Below are 12,780 nucleotides of genomic sequence, written 5' to 3' on the forward strand. Positions count from 1 at the left end.
ACAAAACCAGACCCTTTGCTTGGAATGACATTTTCTTTGCCAATGCTTTACACTCTTGCTCTTTTTTTTTTGTTTATTTATTCCCTATTTTTTGACCTTTTTTGTGGAAAAACATTTATATAGTCTGTATGCAAAACTTGCTGCTTGTCTCAAATAGATCATCCCTTTTGTTTAGACAGTAGTGTGTTCACTATGCATGGAAGATTGCCAATTGTTCTTCTGCAATCTGTGTAGCTTTGTCTTTTGACTGACAGTATATTTGATTATCTCTTAGTTTTGACTTCCATTCTGGATCGTCTCTTTTGGTTTTGACTATTTCTTTTAGGATTAATTGCTAAAAAATACCATGAACTTTGTCTTGTGTAACAAATCTATCGTGAATTTTAATGTTTATTGAATTTATCTCAAACTTTTTCAAGACAACAAATCTATCACAAATTTAGATTGTTGTTAATCTGTTGTTAAATGGTGTTATCCAATCGTCCCAGTCAGCAAAATTGTCACATTAAATATCATGCGTTTAGTCATTTTCATTTATTTTTGGTTATTCCTCGCCTGTGGAAGCCCCCTGCAGAGGCAACTCCTGCTCCACAGCCACCATTCCTGCGGACTTTGCTGGCAGCAGTGCCACCGGCACCCTCCTGCTCTGCGCTTTGCGATCAAACAACCAGTGTTGCCCAGATGTCGCTGGTGGCAGAGGAATAAGATGCCCTCTCCCCTTCTCTGAACTCTTTACAAGCTATAGAGTTGGTGCAACCAAGTGTCAAACATGTATGTTTGCTTTGAAGTTTTAGACGGAAGAAATAGATTATGGAAACCTAACTGTTGCCTGAAGGTTTCTAATATTAGGGTCAGCAGTCGGCTGGGTGGGTGGGAATTGTTCACGATAGATTTATCAAATAAAATAAATTTTTTGATATTTTTAACAATTAATCTTTTCTTTGCTCTGCATGCTTGCTGCCACTGAAGTATTTTCAGGGGAAGGCATGGAGGAAGGCTAAAGAAGGTACCGACAGAGGGATAAAACGACAATAGTGCCAATGGCTCAACCGTCCCGATTGCCATTGCGTATGCAAACACCAGGTATCCATTCAAATTGAATGACTTTCTGTTTTGATTCGGTGTTAACATTAGGGATAACTTGGAGTCTTTCAGTCCAAACATTAGGGTCAAGATAAAGTATCCATTAATTTGTATTCGAAAATTTTTCTTTTAGCTGAAACATAAGAAATAAAAGTTCGCAAATGCTAAGAAAATACTAATGAGTATTGATTCATTAGTTATCAATGACCTATGTTTTGTTTTGATATTATTTGAAGTCTTATTTTGATTGTTTCTGTATCATTATTTTGAAACCTAAAGCTAGATATAAGGGAAGAATCCGATTGTGCCATTTTTTATTTTTCCCAAATCCTGTTGAGACTATGCTTGCTCCTATTTGTGCTTGAACAAAATTGGGTCCAGGCATGATTAAGTACTTGCACAATTGTTACATACAAAAGTTTGAGCATGCATGTGTCGCATTCATTCATGTCCTTGTATTATTCCTGTGTCCTTCAGTTTATCCTTGATTTTTTTGTTAAAAACTTTACTCTCCCGTCAAAATCGTAATAAATCAACTTGTGATATCATTTATATAATTAACGTATCATTTATGGATAAAAATTAGTGCATATAAAATAATATTTCTTTCATGGGCTAGTAATTTGTTCGAACTCTAAGTCCCATAACTCGAGCTCAAGAATTGAAACCGACAAATTTCTGGCTTGAAATTGTGAACCCACTTTTCAGTTCGCCCCACAATAAATTTGTTTGAAATTTGAATGAGAAGTCGCATAAAAAGAAGAGAACTTTGCAGGAAACACAAAGGCATGAGGGAGGAGGAGAGATGGATTTGACCACCAAATCAAAGGATGTTTTAATTAAAACACTTTGAGGGTCAAAATCTTTCCCTTTTATCATCTTGAATTCAATTGGAGGCTTCATCTGGCCAAATTTGGCAACAATATCAAGGGGTTATAGTTAGAATACCTTTTGTCTCCGGGGTAATGGTGCAACGGTAAGATATTGATACTGGGCATCTGGATTGGCCGCCGTATGCGCTTTCTAATATGGGACCCGACCGACCACCTCAGGGATTGAGTCCATAAGACTGATTGTGATTTATCATTTTTTTATGGTTAAAATACTTTAATGGGCCCATGTGAGGTTATGGATGAAATTCTTGGAATATTCTAAACTTAATTGGATATATTGAATAATGGCTTTTGATACTTTAAAGTCCATCAAAACTCATCAAAGTTAGAGGGCAATTAAGGTATTTTAGCAAAAACAATTTAATGGTCTTTCAAGGGGCAAAATAAGCTTATAGAGTCTTAACATGTTCATATTAACTTATAGGGCTATCAAAGTGTTTTTGTCAAAATAAGTTGATGGCTTTTTAAAGGGACAAAATTAAGATATTCATGTTCATAGTGCTTACATGGGATGATTTGGACCATTTTGAGGTTATTAATGTGTTTGGCAAAACACTTTAATGGCCTTGCAAGGAGACAAAATCAAGGTTATAGAATTTTAATGGAAATATGTTACTCTTAGGAATTAAACACCATCATTTTATCCCTAGGTGTGGCATGAAAATTTTAAGGTCTTGTAACCTTGATTTCACCCTATGCCAGACCCATCAAGATATTTTGAGCTAAAATGCTTTGATGGCCAAAAAACAAAACCAAAAAAAAAAAAACAAATTGGCTATCCAACACTTGCCATTGTGTTTAGGACGTCCAAGAAATTAATTCATGATATCAAATTGAGAAATTAGATATTGTTTTAGACATCAAGGTGTTTTGGCTACGGGAAAAAAAAAAGAAAAACCAATTTGACCATTTGAAGCATCCCATTATGTCCAAAATGCTTGAAGAAATTCATCCATGACCTCATATGACTAAATTAGATAGTTCTTGACTATCGAAGTATGTTGGTTAAAATAACTTAATGATAAAAAAATGGTTCAATTTCGTCATCTTAAGCTCCTCGATGAGACTAGAATATTCTAAGAAATTCATCCATAGTCTTGGATCACCACATTAGTTTTTTTACTCTCAAAGTGCTTTGACAAAAAAAAAACTTGATGGTAAAAAATTTGACTAAGTTCTATCTGAAATTTCTTTAGAACTGTCAATTCGATTTGGGTGCGTTGGATTTGCTCTCTCTGTCAAATAATTTAAACGGATTAGGTTGAAATTTTTTCAACCCATTAAAAACAAATTTAAATGGGTTAGCTCATGTTGGTTGCAAGTATAAGCTAGCAAACTTGTGGCGGGCTTGGGTGGGTAGGTGGCTTAAGAAGGAATTTTTTTTTCTAAATTTGGATTATGATACATGTATTTTTTAATGAAAATTATGAATTTTTTTGTATTAATTACTTTGGTTAATATATACAAGTATGAAATCAAAATATGAAAATTTTATTGAGGATTTTTTTAGAAATATTTATTTACAAAACAATCAAATTTAATAAATTTTAAGAATTTTAAAATATTTTTTAAAGTTTTTAGTGGGCTATTATCTAATCCGTAATTCACCTTGATTAGATTGGATTGAGATCTCTTAATACGTCAAAATGATGAGTCAATCTTGCCCTACTATTGATTGACTCGTCTGATAATTTTAAGTCTCTCATTGAGTCCAAGATGCTTTGAAAAGTTCACTTAACATAATGGAATAGTTTGATTTTTATCACTAGATTAGATGTTTTAGCAACAATATTTGGATGGTTAAAAATAGTCCAATTTGTGTATATGAGGTTCTCATTGAGTGTAGAATGGATTAAGAAATCCAGATGTTAAAATTGGGCTTTCTGTACTTATCAAGGTATTTTGGTCAAAATATTTTAACCTAGATTTTTTTTTTAGGTTCCAAGGGAAGATGGACAGGGAAAAGCCATTTTTGAGTTTTTTTACCTTGAGAAATTGTGTTTATTGATAAATTCAACTATGTTGTGTGTTTTAGGTAATATTAAACTTTAAATGGTTGAGTTGGGAATTTACTTATCTTCCAGTTTCCAAAGAAGTATTTAAACACCATGTTAGTCAAAATTTTCATGTTAATCAAATAAACTTCCATAACAAAAGTACTGAAACATAACAACCCTTAATATTCATAAATATATTTAATATTTGACTTGATAAAAATTTATTATGTTATATATAAGATTAATTAAATGAATAAGTTTAAATAACTCATTAAATAAATAAATAAATAAGTTTGAATAATTAATTAAACTAAATGAATAAGTTTGAATATGTTTATGTGCAATTTGATAATATTTATGAATAAAAATTATGAATTGTTCGTGAATAATATTTATGAATAAAATTTATGAATGACAGTAATTAATAAAATTTTTATCAATATAATAAATATATCAAATTTCATAATAAATTAAAAAAATTTAAAATAGAAAAATTTCAAACAATCAAACAAGTTTGAATTGAAAATTTAATAGCATGTAAACGAATCAAACTCAAGTCAAACTTAACCAAGCTCAAGTTTATAAAAAAAATCAAACTAAACTTGAACAATTATTTCAACTATTTGGTTCATTTTAACTTGGTTTGGTAACTTGAATACCACAAAATTTGACTTGGTTTGGCTCATTTACAATCCTGTCAACCCTAAATGCTACCAAATACATAATAATAATAATAATAATAATAATAATAATAATAATATTATTATAATAATAATAATAATAATAATAATGGATCTCAGAATACCAGATATAAAAATGGCATACAATGATAAAACCCAGTTAATCCCATTAATTATCTTTGGGGTGACCGGCCCGATCCCACGGAAGTTTCCCACCAATCATAGGGTAAATCGGGAAGTGCATGCAGCGGCCAGCCCAGACGCCTAACATCCTTTGATTTTGCTCCCCATTTAGAGGAAATATAAAAATGGCATACAAAAATAGGGTGAAGGGTGCTTTGATCCTTGTTATTTGTTTATCAAATTGTATTTTATAGATGCTACCAAATCAAAATAATCGTAATATAAATGGTAACAAATTATATTATGGGTGTTATTAAATTATATTGTAAATAAAAATAGCTTCGCCTCCGCCCCGGCATAGTTGGCGTGGCGACAGCCATGGTGTGGACCAACTTCAATCTCCTTGTCTGCCTCCTCCTCTTCGTCCTTCTCTCTAGATCCTGCCGCGATACGTTACCTGGCGGTGGAGTTGGCTTCCTCTCCGGCGAGTGGTTCCGCGGGTGGCCAGCGCTGCTCCGCCTTGCGGCGCCGTCTTGTGTCTCCGTCTGCCTCGAGTGGTGGTGGTACGAGCTGATGATCCTCCTCAGCGGCCTGCTCGTGCACCCCCGCGATGTCGTGGCCTCCATGGGCATCCTCGTCCAGACCACCTCCCTCGTCTACATCTTCCCCAACGCGCTCAGCTTCGGCGTCTCCACCCGCGTCGGCAACGTCCTAGGCGCCAACCGCCCTGCTAAGGCCCGCGCCGCCGCTGCTGCCGCCCTCGCCGCAGCCCTCGGCCTCGGCCTCGCCGCCACCGCCTTCACCGCCTCCATGCGCCACCAGTGGGGACACCTCTTCACCCGCGACCCCGAAATCCTCCACCTCACCACTCTCGCGCTCCCCATCGCCGGTCTCTGTGAGCTCGGCAACTGCCCACAGACGGCCGGTTGCGGCGTCCTCCGCGACAGTGCCCGCCCGGCCACCGGCGCCGACATCAACCTTGGCTCCTTCTACTTGGTCGGCATACCGGTGGCAATCCTCCTCAGCTTCGTCGGAAAAATGGACTTGCCGGGGCTGTGGCTGGGGCTCCTTTCGGCGCAGGCCACGTGCACCGCCCTCATGACCGGCGCCGTCGCTAGAACAAATTGGGCATCGGAGGCAGAGCACGCCAGACGCTTAACCGACTCTTCTTCTCTCCTCCTTCAATCATTCCAATTGCTAATTGCAATGACATAATTCCAATTACCCCAATAACTACTCTGTCTCCCATCTCCGTGGAAGCCGAGAAGACGAAGACCACCCCAACACTAGAAGACATTCGAGATCCTTCATTAATGGTGATCCAGAAACAGCTCCAGTCGACTGGAATATAATCCCAGTCGAGTCAGTTTCGTCACTGTTCGAGATCAGTCGACTATAGTTAAAACTCAGTCGACTGAAGGTGGGTCTACGGTGAAGAATGGCCAAGATAGTCGACTGGAATGAGCTTCCAGTCGAGTCCAATTTGGTTCTGTGCGGGGTTAGTCGACTGGACACAAATTATAGTCGACTAGGATCATGTTCAGTCGACTGAATATCTGAATCAGTCGACTGATATCAGTTCAGTCAGCTGATTAAAAGTATCAGTTGAGTGCAATGCTGAAGGATTTAACCTAAGTTGACAACATACGCTCAAACATGATTAAGGGATCGATATAGTTGGTATGGAATGCCCAACCATGATCTTCGAACCAAATACACATGAATTATATATTGGTCTATAAAAATTCAGTCTCTTAGCCCAAAGTAATGCATCATAACAAGTATTATGAACTAAGAGAATGATCCTAACATCTCTTCCCATCTAAGTTGTACAAAAACATGTCAGGATCGGTTGGTTCGCTAGAGGGGGTGAATAGCGTTTCTCGACTTTTCTTGTTCTTTCTCTGCACAGAGATTAGCGGAAGCAAAAATATAAAAGAGAAAGAAAGAGATCAACGATAACCTGGTTTGTTTACTTGGTCTCCACCTCCGCAGAGGTGACTAATCCAAGGATCCACACGCACACACACACCCGATGCACTATGAATCTTCTCCTTCTCGAAAACCTCGAAGGTGGAGAAACCTTTACAACTCTTTCGATCTCCTCAAAGATGATATAAAATATTGTTTAGGAGGAGAGGAAGAAAGCAGAGAATAGAGAACAAACAAGTTCTCAGAAGAAGCACAAAAGAATGAAAGAATAGCAAAATTCTTGAGTTGTTCTCGCGCAGGCTTCTTTTATAATTTCTGCAACATCAGTCGACTGCTGGCAGGGCCAGTCGACTGATGCCTTCAATCGGCAACAAAATCTCGCATTAAAGCGCATTAAATGCTTGCCAATTTTCTACAACGTTCAAATAGCAGTCGACTGTCCAAGACCAGTCGACTGGCAACAGTCGACTCACCATAACACCAGTCGACTGCCCAGTCGACTCCTGTCTTCCTCTGGCTCGACTGATCTTTCTGTGTGCGTCTGATTTATGAGCAGTCGACTGCTGGCAGGGCCAGTCGACTGGTGAAGCTGAAAAATCACATTTCAGCTTCTCTTGACCTAGACCTCGGCCTTCAAACATCTCCCACAGCCTCATGCCTTCCCTGCACTAGCTTGAGATGCTTCCATCAGCTTCGTCATGTCAAGTCCTTGCCAAGACTACCCACTTGGACTTTTCCTTGCCAAGACTACCCACTTGGACTTTTGCTTGCCAAGACTTCCCACTTTGACTTTTCCTTGCCAAGACTACCCACTTGGACTTTTGCTTTGCCAAGACTTCCCACTTGGACTTTTGCTTTGCCAAGACTACCCACTTGGACTTTTGCTTTGCCAAGACTACCCACTTGGACTTTTGCTTTGCCAAGACTACGCTTGGACTTTCCTGCAAACTTGCATCACACATGTTAGATCACAAGTATTGCCTAACTTCAAACATAGTTTAGCCAAACATTGAAACTCAATGCACTTGGGGCAAAGATTGCACCAACATTAAGGTTTCATGACATTTCTTGTTGGTTATTACATATTCTAGATCTGTCATTTGGTAGAAAGATCTATTCATCTTCAATGATGATACTTTACTGATAGTAGACTTAGAGTTTCAAGTTTTTGATACATTGTATCAACACAACATTTTAATGATGAAAACTTTATGAAATTAATTTTTCCTAATGACAAGTGGGTTAAGTAATTACGATGTCAAATTTCATAATTTTTCGATGAAAATTGAATTAGTTATGCATTTTTGAAGTTGGGTCTGAAAAATCAGGTTTTTCAGTCATTAGTCGACTGATGTAGAGACCAGTCGACTGATGTCACTGTTTAACTCTGTTTTTGATCAGTTTCTTGGCAATTGACCATCCTTTGACCTCTAATTTTTGGGGTATACTCTAGGATAATATTTTTGATCAGTTGGACTGTTCAAAACCTAAAACTTCGATGTCCACAACAAATTGTTGGTGTATAAGGGTGTAAGGCTGTAGGGGGAGCTTGTGCCATATGTTGGTCAGTTTGACATGTTATGCTCCCTCTTGGATCTCTAGTCAAAATATTTTAAAATTCTTCCTTCTTAGATTCACATGTTTTTTATGGTTGTCAAAAAAGGGGAGAATGAATGAATTCAAGTTAGGTTTTAATGATTTAATGTTCATGTTGATCATGCTTAGTGATACTTAATGATCAATTATGCTTATGAATGATTATTGATTCATTTTTACTGGAATAAATTACTGTTATTTAATACATGCTGTTTTAAAGACCTAACTTAAATAAATTTTTGCCAAACATCAAAAAGGGGGAGATTGTTGCTGCAATCTTGCCCCAAGTGATTTTGATTTTAATGTTTGGCTAAAATGAGTTTAAGTTAGGCAATGTTGGTGATCTAACTTGTGTGGTTTGAGTCCATAGGAAAGTCCAGGTTAGGAGACTTGGCAAAGGATGAAGTCCCGGAGGCGCGACCTCTTGGCAAAGGAAGACTTAGCACGACAAAGCTGAGGGAAACGTCTCAAGCTAGTGCAAGGAAGGGCACGAGGCTTGTAGAAGACGTTTGAAGGTTTGCGTCAAGGCTAAGGGCTGAAAAAGAAGCTGAAAGGGGAATTTCAGCATGATCAGTCGACTGGCACTGTTGGTGCAGTCGACTGATGGTTGATCAGAAGCACACACAGACTTCACAGAAAGATCAGTCGAGTGGAGCAGTCGACTGCTCATGGTGCAGTCGACTGCTACATTGTAACGACCGCCCTTCTTACCCCAAGGCGATCCGTTACTTACTTGCTAAAATCTACTATTAATTTAAAATTTCTTGCTATGTGATAGTTGAGTAAACACATGTTCCCAAATGGGTAATATAAAGTCAAACCATCTTAATAACAATGACCAAACCATAATTAAGCTCTACCACATATATTAAATGATTCTAGACTATTAGACAGATACCTGCATAGCAATTAAACATACTTTAGCAATTTCTAAACATGGATTTAGAAACCTAGACAGATACCTGCAAAACATCTGAATTTATCCTAAATAACATGTTGGCATCAAAATGGTTCCATAACTTCCAACCTCACCTTTCACTACTAATTAGCATGCTATTGTAATTTACTAATTATCAAATAATGCATATAACTACTATAGTTGTTAACATTCGAAAGTGCGGAAAATAAACAACCCACATCACACACTTCGCATCGTTTCTGCCGCCTCCGCTACTCGAATTTTCCTTTGCCTTTATCTGTAGTACAAGGAAAAATGAAACTATAAGCCACTATAAGAAAATCGATAATTAACAACACTTAAAAGACATCGGTTTTATTCCAAAATCGATGTCTTTTACTTTTTTACAACGGTTTTAACAAAAACCGATGTCTTTGAGAGGTTGATTGGTGCCTACGACAACAGTTTTTGGAGGCTACAACAACGGTTTTAAAACCGTTGTCTATGTCCGCTATTTTGGGACTACAACAACGGTTTTTGAAGACTACGACAACGGTTTGAAAACCGTTGTCTATGTGCACTTTTTTGTAACGACAACAACGGTTTTGGAAGCTATAACAACGATTTAAAACCGTTGTATATTTTCACTTTTTTCTTTTCCTCTCTCCCCCCAAATATTTTTACATCCCACTGATCTTCCACTGCACGCTTCCAAAACCCCTAAACCCGACTTCCACTGCGCGCTTCCAAAACCCCTACACCCGACTTCCACTGTGTGTAAAATACCGGAAGTTTCATTGTGAAGGAGAATGGAACTCGTCTTGCAAAGACGAAATTAACAAAACCAAATTAGGTCAAATCCAAAATTGTTTGGTTGGTGAACCAAACGATTCGGGTTGAACCAAATTGAATCAACTTGGTTTGATTCGTGATGAAAGGGGTTTTGACAAAATAAAAGAGATGGAAAGATTCGTCTTGCGAAGACGAATCAAACAAAACTGGTTTGGATCAAATCGGAGGTCGTTTGATTAGTGAACCAAGCGAACCAACCTAGTTCGCTACAGTAATCAGTTCGATAGTTATTAAGATTTAAGCCGATTTAGCCCCAAACCCTAACCCCCGTTGGAAGATTACTGTGCATTCCTCCATGAAATTGCCGATTCTCTCCTTTCTTCTTCATCGTTGCGATTCGCTGCCGACGCCGCCGCGCGTCGCTCCTCCATTCCACCTCCCAAACCCTAGATCGAGCAGCTCCGACGTGCCCTTTCTCCGCGAGTCCTCACTGTCTTCTTCCCGTCGTCGCCCTTTCTCTGTCGACGCCGTCGCAGTCTCGCCAGCCGCGTGAAGGTGATGGTGGAGCATTGAGGCTAGACGCCGGCCGACAGTGGAGACGAGGTGAGGTTCTGGCGCGCTGTTCTTTTCTTCTTCAAGCTGTCCATTGCCGATTCACTTTGAGGTGGGTGCCGGCAATTGGATCGGGAGAGGAAGTAGAGAAGGATCGGCCACCGTATCTTGTAAAACCAATCTTTTTAAGCATGGTAATTTTGAGTGCTTTTATTTTACTAAATTTTTATAAAATTTTCAAGGAAAAAAGTGTCTTTTTACAAGATTATAACGTTCGATTTGCAACATGATGGTTGATTTTTTGAGATGCTGTTTGATTCATTGTAAAATTAGTGCAGGAGATGTTTTTTCTGCTAATTGTTTAACATTCCATGTGAAACTATTAGTTAGATGCAAAAGGTTAGTATGAATTACTGGACTGAATTTTATCTATTAACTGTCTCCCCTTACTATAATCCAGACGAAGCGCACCAAGAAGGCTGGAATTGTTGGGAAATATGGTAATTCAATGGCTCAATATTTTCTGTAACTCATTTTGATGCTGATGCAAGATCCATCATTATATCTACAGCTACTTCTGATCATGCCTTCTTTATGCTTCAGGTACCAGATACGACGCAAGTTTGCGGAAGCAAATCAAGAAGATGGAGGTTTCCCAGCATGCAAAGTACTTTTGTGAATTCTGTGGAAAGGTATGATTTCTTTTACATCCAGTCTTCATGTATTGGGAAATTCCTTTGATTTGTATTAAATTAGACTTATTTCTTTTTGATTGGTTACAATGTGGAAGAATTGTAGTAGTACTATGTTATGAAAGTATTTTTGAACTGAGAATGGAATTGTTCCTCATCAAATTGGTCAGTCTAGTTTATAAAACATCTGTTTTCAAGGATGTTATTCTTGAAACTGATTTGGTTCTCATATCTATGTGATGAATGCTTATTTTGTCAGCTAAGTTTTGTTTCTGTCCGAGTATTTCTCTGATTCCACACTTTGATATATCTAGATATTCCTTCCTTATTTTGGGCAATCTGTCCTTTAGTTTTTTCTGCTAAGAAAACTTACAGAAAACACAATTGTCGTTATTTCCTCTTAGCCGGTCAGTGTTCCTGTTGCTCATCCATTCATTTCTTATTGGTTTTACAGTTTGCAGTGAAAAGAAAAGCAGTTGGGATTTGGGGTTGCAAGGATTGCGGCAAGGTCAAGGCTGGTGGTGCTTATACATTGAAGTAAGTCTGTAAAATTCAAGGAATCCTCTGCATGTTTCAAGGTTTTCAAAACTATTCCTCCCGGTTGGCATGGATGAAACCTATCATTCCATCATCCAGCTCACAGTTGGCACAACAGAGGTTTTGCATGAGTCTTCTGTGGTATTTGATCATCAGAATTTGATTGACTCTTCTCTTCTTTTCCAGATTCTCCCAAAGAGGGGAAGCCAACGTAGGCCTTGATGATGATGATGATGTGAAATTTATTGAGAAGGGTTCGGCTTTACAGGTGAACATATATATTTCACATTGATATTATTAGCTCATCGATAGTATCTAAATAACTTGTAAAGCACTACGTGTTGATGATTCATGAATTGTTTGTCTTATAGGGTAAAGTAGTTTGGAATGTGTTATTATAGTGGTAATTCTACAAAGTTGCTTCTTTAGTTGTACTTCTGCAAAAAAAAATTCAACGAAGGTCATACTCTTGCAAGTTTACTAGTTTGCTTTTGAAGTCAGAATACCATTTCCCCACTTTCAAAAATCATTAGCATCATGGTTGGATCCACCAGCAGAGTAATGACTTAGAGGATTGGTTATTTGTAGGCTGTTAATATTATGTGATAACTTTGCATTTAGTATTATTATTTCATCAAGGTCATCCATAGTCCTCAACATGCATAGATGATACCTTCCATATGCCTTCAACATTTTATCTTTTTCCTCGTCCTCAAGAGGGCAACGTAAAGTACTTAACAAATCATCTTCCCTGGAGCTGCCTCATGCTCCAGCTATATTATCAGCTAACAGAAATATGCAGCCTTGCAGCTGATTGTTTAAGAGCATGGAAACTATATTTAAGCTTTCACTTGTAAGACACACATGCATATTAGCTATCAGATATAATTTTTCTTGGCTTTATCACTTTACTTGTTCAACAAGTTCTAGAACCCTTTAGTTGTCACTTAAATGACTGCAAGGTTCAGATGCAGACATATGAAAAAAAATAGTACTTAGAAGGAT

General features: G+C 37.9%; 1 protein-coding gene and 1 pseudogene across 1 annotated transcript; both read left to right on the forward strand.

The window, feature by feature from the left end:
- The first annotated feature begins 4,961 nt into the window (after positions 1–4,961).
- LOC141812356 (protein DETOXIFICATION 48-like) lies at positions 4,962–6,175 on the forward strand (annotated as a pseudogene).
- A 4,813-nt stretch (positions 6,176–10,988) lies between these two features.
- Positions 10,989–11,833, forward strand: LOC141812271 (large ribosomal subunit protein eL43z-like; the record flags this gene model as incomplete). Its single annotated transcript, XM_074700324.1, has 3 exons — positions 10,989–11,046; positions 11,150–11,238; positions 11,693–11,833. Coding segments are annotated over 3 exons (234 nt in total), but the record flags the coding sequence as incomplete, so codon positions are not given.
- Between the last annotated feature and the right edge of the window lie 947 nt (positions 11,834–12,780).

Source organism: Curcuma longa, chromosome 18 (genome assembly GCF_044706935.1).
Source record: "Curcuma longa cultivar G26 ecotype Majalengka, Jawa Barat chromosome 18, ITB_CL_G26_1.1, whole genome shotgun sequence".
Taxonomy (NCBI): domain Eukaryota; kingdom Viridiplantae; phylum Streptophyta; class Magnoliopsida; order Zingiberales; family Zingiberaceae; genus Curcuma; species Curcuma longa.